General features: G+C 50.7%; 1 protein-coding gene across 7 annotated transcripts in view; it reads right to left on the reverse strand.

The window, feature by feature from the left end:
* The window catches only part of HSPG2 (heparan sulfate proteoglycan 2), a 162,217-nt gene that overhangs the window by 56,280 nt on the left and 91,128 nt on the right, over positions 1-14,809 (reverse strand). For all 7 annotated transcript variants that reach the window (XM_072609209.1, XM_072609208.1, XM_072609207.1 and 4 more), the window contains 14 exons: positions 13,623-13,802; positions 13,307-13,425; positions 12,644-12,755; positions 12,107-12,220; positions 11,745-11,872; positions 11,169-11,255; positions 10,015-10,064; positions 9,744-9,874; positions 8,772-8,912; positions 8,313-8,504; positions 2,874-2,966; positions 2,268-2,348; positions 1,496-1,726; positions 681-794 (listed from right to left, as the gene is read on the reverse strand). In XM_072609209.1, the coding sequence (XP_072465310.1) occupies positions 681-794; positions 1,496-1,726; positions 2,268-2,348; positions 2,874-2,966; positions 8,313-8,504; positions 8,772-8,912; positions 9,744-9,874; positions 10,015-10,064; positions 11,169-11,255; positions 11,745-11,872; positions 12,107-12,220; positions 12,644-12,755; positions 13,307-13,425; positions 13,623-13,802 (1,773 nt within the window). The remainder of the gene's footprint in view (positions 1-680; positions 795-1,495; positions 1,727-2,267; positions 2,349-2,873; positions 2,967-8,312; positions 8,505-8,771; positions 8,913-9,743; positions 9,875-10,014; positions 10,065-11,168; positions 11,256-11,744; positions 11,873-12,106; positions 12,221-12,643; positions 12,756-13,306; positions 13,426-13,622; positions 13,803-14,809) is intronic.

Raw genomic sequence — 14,809 nt, forward strand, 5'->3', positions numbered from 1 at the left:
TGCACTCAACCCTCCATGCTGACCCCCATTCGCTGATCTACACAGTGGCTCCCCTACCCCTCACTGATGCCCTCCCCTTACTCATACTTCCTACCTCAGTGATTCCTAACAATGAGTCCTTCCCTCCCCCTGCTAAGTTTGCTCTGACCCTAACCTCTAAATAGCTCTAAAATGGCGATTCCCCTCTGCTCACCCTACATAGAAGCCCTGATCCTTTGCTGATGCTCCCTTACACAGAGCTACTCCTCACTGATCGCCCCTCATAGAGATCCTACATGGGCCTCCCTCCACATGGACCCTGCTGTACTGGCTACTCACTAACCATTGACACACCCAACTAATCGACCCCCAGGTGGTACCCCCCACTCTTCACTGACCCATTCCCCTCACCACGTAGACCCCCACATATCCAGATACACACACATACAGAGACATACTCACGCATACATAGACATGCAAACATACCACATACCCACATAGACACACACACTCATACAGAGACACATACACATACAGAGACACACAGTCATACACACGCATACACATAGACACGTAGACACACCTATATACCCAGATAGACACACCAGATATCCAGATCGATTCACACACACACTCACACAGATGTCTCCTCCAAATGCTTCCTCACTCCCATACCCTCACTTTCAGCTCCCACCCCTCACCGAGCAGGCTCCTGTCTCTGGGTGGCAGGTCTCTGAGTGCCCATTGCATTCACAAAGCTCACAGTGGCCCAAGTAGAGGCCGCTCCCTGTTCGTGTGTAGCCAGAGGCACAGTCCTGGCAAAGGAGAAAGGAAGGTCGTAGTTGAGCCCCCTCCACAGGAGGTTCTGGGGATGGAGGAGAAAGAACCAGAAGTCTCCAGTCCAGAGACCTTGCCTTCATCTTTACTTAGATCTCATGTGAGAACTTCAAAGTCAATAAGGCCAAAGTTATTTCTCTCTCCCTCACCTCAAACTGGAGACTGTTTTCTTTCACCATTTTCTTTACAAAAATCACAATGCTAGGATGTCAGAGCTGGGAGGGCCCTTAGAACTCAGAATGTCAGAGCTGGGAGGGCTCTTAGAACTCAGAATGTCAGAGCTGGGAGGGCCCTTAGAACATAGGATGTCAGAGCTGAGATGGAGTTTTAGAACACTGAATGTTAAAACAAAGAATGTCAGATCTAGGGGGACATTAGAGCAGGACGCTGAAGCTGGAAGTCATCTTACCTGTGGAGCTTACCTCTGATCTTCCTCCTGACCTTTCACTCATCCCCCCTCACAATGAACCCCCTAGCACTGAGCATATACAAAGGAAGGTGCCTCTGATGATTAGAGATCAAGTTCAGGGTGGTTATTTTATAGATGAAAAAAAACCTGATGCCAAGTTAGACATGACTTGCCCAAGGTCATACAGCACATTAGTAACTTAAGTAATGCCAGAAACAAGTCTTGGGTGTTCCTGAAAGAAAGCTACCACCCATGTGCTTTCCCTCTCACCTGGCAGGAGAGGCCCCGGTAGCCAGGTGGGCAGCGGCATTCCTCCACTTCCAGGGCACGGGGTCCAGTTGTAGGGCCAGGCAGAGCTCTCTCCATGCTGACAGCACCAATGCTGGCTGCCAGAGGGACTGAGGAGAAGGTGGCACGGACCAGGATCTCATCCAAGTCGGCCAGCACCATCAGCAAGTGCTCTCGAGTAGCTGGTTGTCCATCTAACCTTCTCCAGAATTGCTGGTTTGGGGGAAGAAGGATAATGAGTAGAGGTAATGAAGGCTCACTACTCTACTTCTGTGGCCCCCAGCCCCCTAATCTGGCCCTTGTCTCCCTTGGCCAAGCAAAGACAAGTCTTAGATTATTAGATTAGGATGGCAGCTGGATTATGCCTGACGCTATGGAGGAGTGAGGTCAAAGTTGGAAATTGATCAGGATTAGGTTTAGCACTGGGGTCAGTCAGACCTCTTGCTTGGGTCAGAACTGGTGTTTGAGTTGGGTATCAAAGTTCAGGTCAGAGTTGATCATGGTCATAGTCAGAGTTGGGGATATGGCCATGGCCTTGGTCAAAGTTGGGATCATGGCCTTGGGCAAAGTTGTGCTCAAGGTCTGGTCAAAGTTAGGATCATGGTCACGGTCATGATCAGAGCCAAGATCATGGTCAACATCAGAGTTGGCATCATGGTTGGACTCATAGTCAGGATTGCTGTTGAGGTCAGAATCAAGATCAGAGTTTGGGTCTTGGTCCTAGTCAGACAAGGTCAGGCTGGTCCATTTGTACCTCTCTGAACACTATTTCGAAGCTCTTTCTTTCACGGCCTTGCAGTTCTGGTTGGGTGGCTACTAGAGTGATGTCATTCCCCTGTGGAAAGAAGGTGAGGTAAGTAGAATTATTCCTCCTAAGACTATGGTACTGGATAGTTGCAAAGCCTATTTACATCCTATATCTTTTTTTATTCCTACAAGGTTATTGGGCAAGTATGACTCCTCATTTAATAAATAAAAAAGCTGAGGCACAGAAAGTGGAAGTGATTTGGCCAAGGTTATACATGGAGTAAAATGGCAGAGCTGGGGAGCACTATGAGATAGGAGAAGAGCCTGTCACTGGGCACACTGATACCAACTGCTTTCCAATAACTCCAAGCCCTGTTCACCAACTCTTCATGCTCCCCTGAAGAGAGAACACAAGAGATCTCTGCTCAAAGCTTGCCAAGATGGCAGCATGACCCAGGAACACATGCTACAGTACACATTGGGGTAAGTATTACTGGGAGAAGACTTCAGGAGAGCCTAGCTCTTTCTTCATAGACACCCATTCCCCTTCCCCACAATTCCTACCAGGCTTGCCCACCCTTTCCCCCATAGCCTCACTCCAGGGATAGCTCACCGTGATTTGCACATCAGGATCAGAGAGGGGGCTGCTCTGAGCTCCAGCTGTGTAGGAGAGAATGTACCGGAGCTTCCCACCATAGGCATCCACCTGCAGGGAATCAAGTTGGGGTGTCACCAGCTCTGCTCTGCCCCTTCAACCCCTTTGCCGACCATCCCCACCTCAACTCTGGTTCCTTAGTCAGGGAGAACTGAGTAAGGGCACACAGGGTCTGGCTTGGGTGCAAGGGCCATGCTGCTGTTCTAATCTCCTCTTCTCCCAGTGAGGTCAAATCCTGAGGCAGAGTCAATGCCAGGGGACACAGGGTGAATCTCCCCTCAGTGGGAAATTTAGTTGTCGGGATCACTCCAAGTTAACCATGAGGTCATGGTGAGGGTCAACTCTTCCTCATCTCTAACCTGAATTACTAGTAATCTTATCCATCTTAAGACCTTCCTTAAAGCCTCCCATGCTCCTCCCCCACCCTAGAAAGGATGGTCCTTCCCATAGCTACCCCATCCAAACAAAAACACATGACCTTAATAATTCACATTTACATCAACTAATCTTACTCAATCGCTTTACTAACCACCGGGAGATACAGACTATTTATTATTATTCAATTATAATTTTTTAAATCTAGCACATTTAGTGTACACTGTTTGTGGGTCGGTAGTCTTCCTCAGCTCCATTAAGTCAGAACATTGTCTTAATTACTTCTGTATCTCTCTCAGCACCCGGTACTATATCCTCCACATTAAAAAAAAACAAACTGAACTTGTGATTTCATTGATTGTAGGAGAGGATTGTGGGCACACCAACACAGGTCTGCACCTTCTCTAATTTTCAGGCTCACCGATTTACCTGAGGCACTGAGAAAACCAGTGACTTGAGCACACAGGTCACACAGCTGGGATATATCAGAGAGAGGATCTGAACCCAGGTCTTCCTAATTCTAAAAACACCTCTCTATCCACTAAGCTACACTTCTCCTTTGCACAAAAAGCTTTTTGTGAATGGTTTCTGAATAAACAAATGATCCTGCTCCACCCCTCTTCTTGTCTAAATCTTTCCCATCCTCCCCTGCCACCTCCTCTGAAGCCTCCTCTGAGCTCCTCACTTTAGGAGGTTCTTTCCCTGCTCTATAGGAATTCCAGGCTTAGTCTGGTCTGTCCCACTCCCTGGCTCTCTAAGCACACAAACGCTGGCCTTTTGGGTTCCATTCAATCCAATTTGTAAGATGGTGGTAGTGTGTGTGTGTGTGTGTGTGTGTGTGTGTGTCTGTGTGTCTGTGTTGGGTTGCATGCTCCCCAGAAGGCCCCTTTCCAGCTCTGAATCTCCAATCTTCATTCAAATGGATTCAGGAAGGACTCGTTAAGGTTGGTCAGGTGCAGAGAGCCAGGACTGGTGTGAAGCAGATTAGCAGTAGGGAGCTCTGTTGTGGAGTATGGGAGAGGGAGAGAGCCCCCAGAGACCCTGGAAACAGCCAAGGTCACTGTCCATTTGAAAGTCTCACTTGTAGGAAGATGCATGAAATACCGAGTGACAAATTCAGGGCCCTCCATTTGATTTTAAGTTCTCTGAGGACAGCAACCCACCCCTTATTCCTGTCAAACTCATGTCACCAAGCTCTGGGCCTTGCATACAACAGGGGCTTGATAAAGAAATGCTTGAAAATGATGATGGTGCTTGCTGGCTTTTTTTTTTGATAACACTCTGACCCCACCAGGTCTCCCCTCCTCTCTGTCCCTATTGCCATCTGTCATTGTGTCCCATGATGTCTTGGTTTCCCAGCCCAAAGGACCACCAACTGCAACCTGTGCTACCGCTAGCCAAGTCCAACTGAGCTGCTTCTCTTGCTCCTTTGGTTCTTGGGCCCCTGACCCTGATGCTAAGTATAGTCACCTGTATAGTCAGCCTAAGTATAGTTACCGGACATGAGGCCTGGGTGCTGTTAGAAATGGGAAGGGGTGCTCAGTGGGCCCACTATGAACTCCCCCAGCTGCCCATCCCTGTGTACCAGCCCTCCGTTACCAGACGGGAGGCCAGAACAGCTTTTTTTCCCCAATAGCTACTTTGTTGGAGTCTGTCTAGGATCTTTTCAAGGTACGGTTCTCATTGGGTAGAGACCTTTTCAGAACCCCAACTTTGATTTCATGGCAAATTTGGGTGTCTGAGCCAGGCCAGGCACAGGCTGGTGACAACAGTATAGAGATGCTGAAAGAGCTGTATCTTGAGGTCACTGGGCATTAATCAGCAAAGGACGACAGAAGTGGAGAGTAAGCCAGGAAGGAGGCATCAAGTGCCAGGCTCTTCTGCAGGCTGCCTGGTTGGATTTCCCTCCCAGGTTCCTGGTCCCTTCCATCGAACAGTCTAGTCTCCTGTCAAGACCTTCGGAACCAGTGGTCCCTCCATCTCCCCAACCTCCCCGGGCCCCATTACCTTGTCCCCTAGGAAGATTCTAGGCAGCTGCCAATAATAGACTCTGTCAGGAAGCTGAGAGAAGGCCTTGTAAGCAAGAGAGAACTAGGACAGAAGGTGAAAAGACCAGTGAGGCTCTGGGAAAGCAGGAAGGCAGGGAGGGAGGAGTAGGGGGCAGGGCTGGTACTGGATTCAGGGAGAGACTGAGAACCCCAAAAGGCAGGCAGAGGGGAGTTATCACCATGAGCTCCTAAGGCTCAGGCCCCGGGGACAAAGACTAGACAATTAATGACAATTGTTTGTGAGACCCCAAAGAATAGGGGTCAGGATGTCCCTGGGTGCCTAGGCTAGGGTCTGTTCACTAGGAGACCCCGTCTCAGCCCAGGTGGGAGGTAGCATGGGGGGCAGAGAGCCAGATTTCTGACTATGCTGGTAGAGATGAGCCAGCCTGGAGGTGTGGAACTAAACAAGCAATGGTGGATGGAGTGGGGCAGGGCAGGGAGGATGAAGGAGTAGGGCTGGGTCCAGTCTCTGAGGACACAGCTTGGCTCTAATACTGGGTCACCTACCTGAGAGCCAGCTAGCTTGGCAGTGGTGCCAGGGGAAGAGAAGGATGCTGCTTGAGAGGAGGAGGAAGAGGAAAAGGGAGAAGAAGAAAAGGGAGGAGCTGCCTTTAGGGAGGCTGCAGACTGAGGGTGGGTGGGCCCCGCATGGCCCGGGCCATGGGGTGGGGGTGGGGCAGCAAAGCTGGAGAGGAGCTGCCAGATCTCAGCATCCATCCGCCTTTGAGCCTCATCTACCTGGAAATGCTGGTGAGAAGGGAAAGAGATGGAGGGAATGGAGGGATGGAGAGGAGGGAGGAAGATGTGATGAGAAAGGAGGAGGGTGGTCAGCAGAGGTGAGATGGGAAAGGAAGGAGGGAGGGAGGAATGGAGGAAGGAAGGAAGGAAGGAAGGAAGGAAGGAAGGAAGGAGGGGAGGAAGGAAGGAAGTGAGGAAGGAAGAGAAAGAAAACAAAAGAAACAGAGAAGATTGCAGGAATCACCAGGACTTAGGAGCTCCTTTCCCTTTCCCATCCCCAAATCTGTGGATCTCCCCAGGCTGCCTTCTTAGTTTCCCCCTCCAAGGCCAAGTCTCAAGGTTACCCAAAAGGGTTACCAGGGAAGGACTGCCCTTGCTATGTCCACAGGGGACAGTGAGGCTCCAAGATCTCTGTCTATTCCTGTTCCTGACCTGCTGGGGTTGCAGCTGCTTTGATCTTAGAGTGCAAGTGTTACTAACTGTGACGGGGGATTGGTGACTATCCAAGAAAGACATGGTACTGCCTAATGGGCAGAAAAGGGGAAACAGATGGGCAAAGGAGGTGGGGGGGCCTTCAAAAGTGGCTGTGTGTATGCACATAGTGGCACACAGGGATACAGGGAGGGGATGGGCCCTGAATTTGCTCCCATGGTCCTCATAGCCTTCCTGCTCTGGGATACATTCCAAGGGGATGGCATGAATGATCAGCCAACAATAGCATGAGCCAATGTTAGAATGGGAAAAGTAGGCACAGACTAGACCTATGCCCTCAGTTCCAGAAGCACTTGCTTTGGCTCTGGTCTTTGGCCTTCTCCTTAGGGCCCTAGGCATTGCCAAGCTCAATGGTTACCTGGGGTGCCCGGACTGCCCGGCCCCTGCCCAGAGGGGGCCCCAGGATCTTCCCAGTTGCCACAGCCTCCCGCAGCTGCTCCTCTGAGAAGGATGTGCGGTTCTGATAGGATGGATGGTGGGTCAGAGCTCCCTAAACAATGTCCTGCCACCAGAACCCTTGGGCAATGCCAGTCCTCCCCTAGGTGCATGCCGGTAGGAAGTCCCCAATTGGTATGATGCCATGAGTCACAGTTTCTCATTTCTGAGCTTGGCACATGGAAAATTAGCTCTAGGTGATTGAAGGGTCAATGCTAATGACCTGGTAATATGGGGTGACATCAAGGACGCCTTCTCCTGCCAACCCATGGTTGGTACTGGAGCCCAAACCACAGAGTAGTTACAGGAAGGTTGTGGGAATAGTCTTTTTGTGGCTTGGCCTGTGGGGCCCCTGCCTGCCTACAAGCCTGGAAGTGCCTATAATGGCAAGCAGGGACTTGTGCTCAGGGTGTCACTATATCCCCACCATGGGTACCACTCCTGGGTCACCACAGAGCATAGAATTTCATATTCCTTTGGATCTGCACTGCATGCTGGGCTGGGGGAAACAGCAGGCAATCCAACTATACTCCAGGAACATGCCACACCACACTCTACATGCCATACCTGATGTGCCCGCCGTAGCCGAGCAAAGAATGCTTCCCTCTGGCAGTACAGGGTACCAGGAGAAAGGGAGAAACAGGAGAAGCCCCAGAAATCACAAGAGACAGAGATATGAAAGGTAAAGTGAAAATAAGACAAAGAAACCAGAGAACAGGGGGACAAAGGTAGAGATATGAAGGATGGAGAAGAAAGCAGAGACCAGGGACAGAGACAGGACAGACAGAAATGAAGGAAGGGTACCATCAAGGGACAGAGAGACAGGGGAGATGGAAACATGGGCAGGAGACAGATCAGGAAGGACACAGAAGGACCAAAGATAGAGGAAAAAATAAATGGAGCAGTGAAGAGATAAGGACCCGAATGCTGGGTTCGCTTGGCCTACTTCCAGCAAGCCCAGTGGGAGCAAGAAGGAGAGAAGCCATTGCAATCTCAAGGATGGAGACAGGTCCAGCTTCACCTCACCAACAAGCATGATCTGTGCTTTCTCTGATGATTTCCTGACTCGGGTCCCATCCCTCCAATGAGTACCATCACCCAGCCCATGGCAGCTCCTTGGACGCAGGACACCCTAACATCACCACCTAAAGGCAAAGCCTTTCTGCTTCATCCTCTGCCTCCTCTGTCATCTTCATCATTGCCTTTGCCAACTTCCTCATGGCCATTAGCACAATCGTCATGAGCTGTTCTGAGTGTTGAGAACTTTGCTGGCCCCCATTGCCCACCTCTGTGCCCTCCCACCCTGTACCTTGTCTCCCTGGTAGAGCTCAGGGAGCTGCCAGTAGAACGACTCATGGCCCCGTTGAGCAAAGTTGCTGAAGGAGAGCTGGCTGCCCTCTGGCATTGACTCCACTGTGAAACCCCCGGCCACTCGGCTGCTTCGTTGCCGATTCACCAGCGTGAAACCTTGGAAGTCACCAGGAGCAAAGGGGCTTGAGATCTAGCAGGAGAGAGAGTAGAATGGTGTCATTTTGGGCAGTGGGGCTAGGCACTAAAGAGAGCGTGGAGATTGGCATTGGTGTGGGCACCGAGAAGGCTATGGGAATGGGTGCTGGAGTGGGTACTGAGAAGGCTACAGTGGACAGTAGAGACAATATTGGGGCACCGCCAGGAGCAAGGGGCTGTCTAGAGAAGTCCTGGGAGTAGGTAACAGAGGGGACAGCATAGGCTGCTGAGGAGCAGGGAGGTAGGGCTGGGGATTCCGTACCAGGTGGCGGCTGTAGGAGGAGCTGACACACTGTTGGGTGACACCCATACAGAAGCAGGGCAGGCAGCCTTCGGGGTTGGTAGCACTCAGGTAGAAATGATGAGGTCTGCAATAGCTGCACGTGGGACCCTCCACCTTGGACTGGGGTGGGGGGAATGGGGCAGACACAGAGAGATAAGGTTAGCTGTCTTTTTGGTTTCGCCTCCCACCCTGGGACTCTTGCCCTTTCTCCATCCCCATTTTTTATCCAGCGCTGTCCCCTCCTCTCCCTCTCAGCCTGAGTCAGCGTCCCGGGGTAGGTGATTGGCCTCCCTCAGGGAAGACCTGCTGAACTAACAGAAGCTCACGGCAAATGGAGATTTAAAGACTACTCTCCTCACTCAGGAGAAGATGGGATCATTCCCATTTTACAGATGAGAAAGCGGAGGCCTTAAGAGATCGAACAGCTTGTCTAAGGTCACATGGCCTGTAGACAGCTGAGGCAGAACTCCGCTAGGCTCTTTAGATCCATATTCAGTGGTCTTTCTGACTTTTTTTTTAAGTGTAAACTTTCTTTTTTATGAAGAACTATAAATGACTCATAACAAACATGAACATTTCGGGATATAATGAAGAACAGAAATGAGGGTGACGTATGAGACGGTTCCACACAGTTTGGTTTTGAGGGGCATGGAAGTGGACAGGTAGCAAGGTATAGTGGATAAGGCTGCCACAGAGTGGCGAAGACCCGGCTTGGAAGCCTGCTTCTCATACACATGATTCTTTGATCCTGGGCAGCTTCCATAACTTCTGATCTTTCTGCTTTCTTCTCTATATTTTTAAATGTTTTCCTGATGCTTGTTCCTAACTTTTCTGTGCATTGTTATCTCCAGTTCCCAGCTCCCCTCTCCCTCTCTCAAACAGAGATCCTTCCCACTATAAAGGCGTAGAATCAAGCCCCCAGCCCTCTTGCCACCCCATCCCACTACTTACCTTGCAACGACACTCCCCTGTGGCTTCACACTGAGTGCTGACACTGCCCTCTGGGTCACATCTGCAGCCATCAGGGCCAGGGCGAGGGCCAGGGAGAGGGCCAGGGCTGGGGCTGGGGCCAGGTACATCACCTGCAGAGAAAGATGGAAGGGAAAGTTATGGCTTTCCCACCTGCTCCAGACACCGCCACTTCTGCTTCCCCCACTGTGGACAGAATGCAGGGGCCCACCCTCATGGCTTCTGCCTTTCTGGTCCCACAAACCCCACTCACTTCGGCAGGACTGGCCCAGACTGGGGTTGCCATGGTAACCAGGAGCACATCTGGGGAAAACAATCAGCTCATTAGCCATGAAAGTTACAGACCAGCTTCAAAATGTATCTGGTCTTACTACAGTACACCTTCTCCACCTGTGATTTAATGGGGTCAGGGGTGTGCTGGAGGCAGCTCAAACCAGCTAAAAGAGAGCCAATTATTAAATTTTCAACGTGAGCACTTATACCTCAGAAATAAGAAAATGCTTGATTTATTGACAGATTTAGTGACAAAGACGATGTTAATAATATAGACTAAAGTTGAAAGTGTCTCCTGCCCACATTCTGCCCACTCCCTCTGCCAACTCCAGAATCAGTGGTTAAACATTTTTCAGCACACCCCTACATAGAGGCCTCATAAGACAGAGAATACAAGAATAACCATTCCCATTGTACAGAGGAGGAAACTGAGGATGTAACCACTGCTAGGATCACACAGAGAGCCCTGATTCGAATCCAGTTCTCCTGTGCAAGCCCAGTGAGCATTCCACTATGTAACATGATCATCATAGACAGAACCACGGGCTGAAAGATTGCTTAGGAATTGTCTAATTGGGGTGGGGCGGGGGAGGGAAATTGGAACTTGAAAATTATTTTTCAAAAATGGCAAAAATAGCTTTTTTACATGTAATGGAGAAAAAAGTTTAAAATATTCTTTAGAATAAAGGACCCATCTAATCCCATTGCCCTCAGTTTACAGGAGAAAAACCTAAGGTTCCTATGGCCTCTCAAGATCAGATGTTTAAAAAATGGCAGCACTGGGTCCAAGATGCAGGCCAAGTGTCAATGGAGGCCTGTTCTCTGCCCACCCTTAATTCCAGTCCATAGAATTGATCTGAAAACCAGGAAGCACCCCAGCCACTCACTGTGGGGAGGTGGTGTGGTCTGGGGGAAACAGCCCTGGCTCTGGAGTGGAAGGACCCGAAGGCTAATCTCCCCTCTAAGGCTGGGACACATCATTTAACTTTTCTAATTCTCAGCTTTTTCATCTAGAAAACTACATGGCCTCTGAGGTCAGTACCATCCTGTTCTAGACCTCTGCTCCTACAACCTGCTGAGAGATTCCTCCTTCTACCACTCTCCTGTGGCCTTGTCTTCCTCCTGGGGACATACCTCTCACAGTGGCGGCCACTGTGTGCCGGGGAGCAAGCATCACAGGTGGGGCTGCCGTCAGTGTCCAGGAAACAAGTGTGGATCCCCCTGTGGTTTGGGAAGAGGAAGCGAAGATGGAGACAGGTCTGGGCTAGGAGCCAAGGTCAGGGGGACAAGGAGGACTCTTGGGGAGCACAGAAATCAGCGCTAGAAGGAATCCTAAGATCTCAACTGTGAATTAGCACGGAAAGGAGCCTATTCCAAATGGTTGTTACAGAATGGTGGAAGGTCGGATCCAGAAGCCACCATAGGGGCTGTCTAAGCCAGTGGTATCAAACCTGATTGGAATGCACCTGAGAGTTCTGTGGGCTGCAAGTAGGATGCCTCTGATCTAGCCCAATTCCTTTATTTTACAGAAGAAATAGAGGACTGGAACGGGAGGAACTTGACTAATGTCACCCAGATAGTAAGGGTCAGAGCTGAAATTTGAAACCAGATCGGACTCCAAATCTGCTCATTTCTATACCTTGCTAGAACAGGGTAGAAGAGGAAAGGGGAAAGAAAGAGAAGGCCAGACCCAGGGTACGGGCCACATACTGGTTGTTAGAGGGTAATCCATAGCAAGGGCATGGCTGGCAGTCCTCAGGAGAGCCTCTCTGGGCATCACCATAGTATCCAGCTTGGCAGCGTTCACACTTGGCGCCCTCCGTGTTGTGTTGGCAACCCTAGAAAGGAGATGTCAAGACCTTGGGTCAGTGGGGAAGCCTGACCAGTTGTCCCCACTTCCCCCCGACTCTGTGCTCTCTGTCCCAAGCTAGGGGGTATCTTTTGCTCATTCTCAAGTGAGATACCATAGGGATTAAAGCCCTGGGAGTCCTTGGCACATCAAAGAGCCCTGGCAGGGGCATCATCGGCCCTTGGGCACCAGGTCAGGGGTCACTCCTGGGCAAGAGTCTCACCTGGCAAGCCCCGGTCTCTGGGTCACATATCACCGAGTGCCCATGGCAGCTGCAGAGCTCACAAGTACCCAGGTAGAGGCCGCTGGAAGTACGAGTGTATCCCACATCACAGTACTGAGGGAGAAGGCAGGTCAGGGATAGGGGCAGATGGGCTTGGTTAGCAAAAGCCCACCCTCCCAGATCAGAACTTTGTCCCTGAGCTCAGCTAGTGGCAGGATTGCCCATCTCTAGGAACCACAAGTTGGGGAGGGGGGATTAAGCCCTCTAAAGGACAAGAAACAAGACCACAAAGAGCCAAGGAGGGCCAGGCGAGATCTCAGGGGCAGGGAATGTAGGACTGAGAGAAAAACTTAAGAGACTATCATTTTACAGAGGGAAAAATGAGGCCCAGGATGACTTGCTGGACTTACTTACAGGTAGTAAGTAGTAAAGCTGGGATTGTGACCTAGATGCTCTCTCTAGGAAGAGGGAAATGCAGCGACAGACTGGTGGTGGAGGTGGGTGTGGGGGTGGGTATACACACATGCTGGGGCTCACCTGGCAGGATGGACCTTGGTAGCCAGGTGGGCAAACACACTGCTCCACCTCCACAGCCTGCTCCAGCCCTGTGACCTGGGGCACTGCCACATCCATGTGCAGTTTGGAGAGCCTGAGGAGGGGAGGAGGGCATCAGAGATCATCCAATCCACCCCTCACACCCCACCCACTTTATAGATGTGGACACAAGCACAGGCTTAGACAGCTGAGAAAATAGTAGAGCAGAGAGAAGAGCCCAGGTCCCTTGACTCCAAATTTAAGCTCTTTCCCTATACCCTGAGTGGCAGAGGCCCACCTGCCATCCTCCAGCCCCCTCCCCCCTCATTCTAAGTCACAGAATCATAGATTTCAGAGGACAAAGAACCCTAGAGTCCAGTCTGCTCATGTTGCAGATGAGGAAACTGAGGCCCTGGGAGGTAAACCCAGGATCACACAGCCAGTTTGTGTAAGAAGTAGAACTGGAACCCAGGACCTCTGATCACAAATCTAGGGCTCTCTGAATGGCAAGAGGAACCTCATTCTAGTGTTTATTTCCTCCTACCCTCTGCACATAGACCCCAGAAACCACCCAGCTCACAACTTAGATTCCCCTAAGCTCCTGCGGTTGGCACAAGCCTCCTCTGGTTTGAGCCCCAGGCCAGGGGCAAACCTCTGGCCAGGTACCTGCTCTCTGCCTGTCTCTCAGCAAAGGATGCTCGAATCATGATCACATCAATGCCCGCAAGAGCCATGAGCAGGTGCTCACGAGTGGCCGGCTGCCCGTCAGCTCTGCGCCAGGCACGCTGTCAATGAGAAAGCACAAATCCTGATGGTCTCCTAGGAAAACCCAAGGATGCAGGACTAACCTGTGCTTATCCCTGCAAAGAGGGACACTCATGATGCCCAGACACTGGTGAGGAGGACAACACCAGTGCCTACCGGCCTGAGAAAGATACATGGACACGGACTTTGACCCCTCGGCCCAGGGGCTGGGGCTTACCTCTCGGAAGGGCACAGAGAAAGTGCTGGGTTGGCCTGGCACAGGTTCTTGCTCGGCGTGGTGCTCCAGAGAGATGCCATTGCCTTGAAGCAGGACCAGTGGCTGCCCGTGCAGGGATGGTGAGCCTGGCTGTGGCCGGTGAGTGAGAGTGAAGTGCAGTTCTCCTCCATAGGAGGTCACCTGGAGAGTGGAAGAAGGGGCTAGAGATTGTACCGATCAACTTCAAGGACACATTCTGGAAAAGGAGCCTCACTCAAGATAAAGGCCCCTGGAATGGTAAAGACCTGGCTTCAAATGTTACATTTAACTGGCCAAGAGACCTTGAATAAGTCTCTTCATCTCACTGTGCCTCGATTTCCTGATCTGTAAATTCAGGGTAAAGGATTAGATGATTCTTTTTCCTTTCAACACAAACACTCCAGATTTTAAAGGCTTTCTAGATCTAATATTCTGTGTTCTAAGGACCCTCTCAGTTCTAAAAGTCTCTGTTCTAAAAGCCCTCCCAGCTCTGACATTCTCTGTTCTAAGGTCCCTGCCAGTTTTCACATTCTCTGTTCTAAGGTCCCTGCCAGTTTTCACATTCTGGGTTCTAAGGTCCCTGTCAGTTTTTACATTCTGGGTTCTAAGGCCCCTGCCAGCTCTCACACTCTCTGTTCTAAGGTCCCTGCCAGTTTTCACATTCTGGGTTCTAAGGTCCCTGCCAGTTCTCATACTCTCTGTTCTAAGGTCCCTGCCAGTTTTCACATTCTCTATTCTAAGGTGCCTGCCAGCTCTCACACTCTCTGTTCTAAGGTCCCTGCCAGTTTTCACATTCTCTGTTCTAAGGTCCCTGCCAGTTTTCATGTTCTCTGTTCTAAGGCCCCTGCCAGTTTTCATATTCTCTGTTCTAAGGTCCCGTTCAGTTTTCACATTCTGGGTTCTAAGGCCCCTGCCAGTTTTCACATTCTGGGTTCTAAGATCCCTGCCAGCTCTCACACTCTCTGTTCTAAGGTCCCTGCCAGTTCTCACACTCTGTTCTAAGGCCCCTGCCAGTTTTCACATTCTCTGTTCTAAGGTCCTGTTCAGTTTTCACATTCTGGGTTCTAAGGCTCCTGCCAGTTCTCACACTCTCTGTTCTAAGGTCCCTGCCAGTTTTCACATTCTCTGTTCTAAGGTCCCTGTCAGTTTTCCCATTCTCTGTTCTAAGG

This window comes from Notamacropus eugenii, chromosome 5 (genome assembly GCF_028372415.1).
Source record: "Notamacropus eugenii isolate mMacEug1 chromosome 5, mMacEug1.pri_v2, whole genome shotgun sequence".
Taxonomy (NCBI): Eukaryota; Metazoa; Chordata; class Mammalia; order Diprotodontia; family Macropodidae; genus Notamacropus; species Notamacropus eugenii.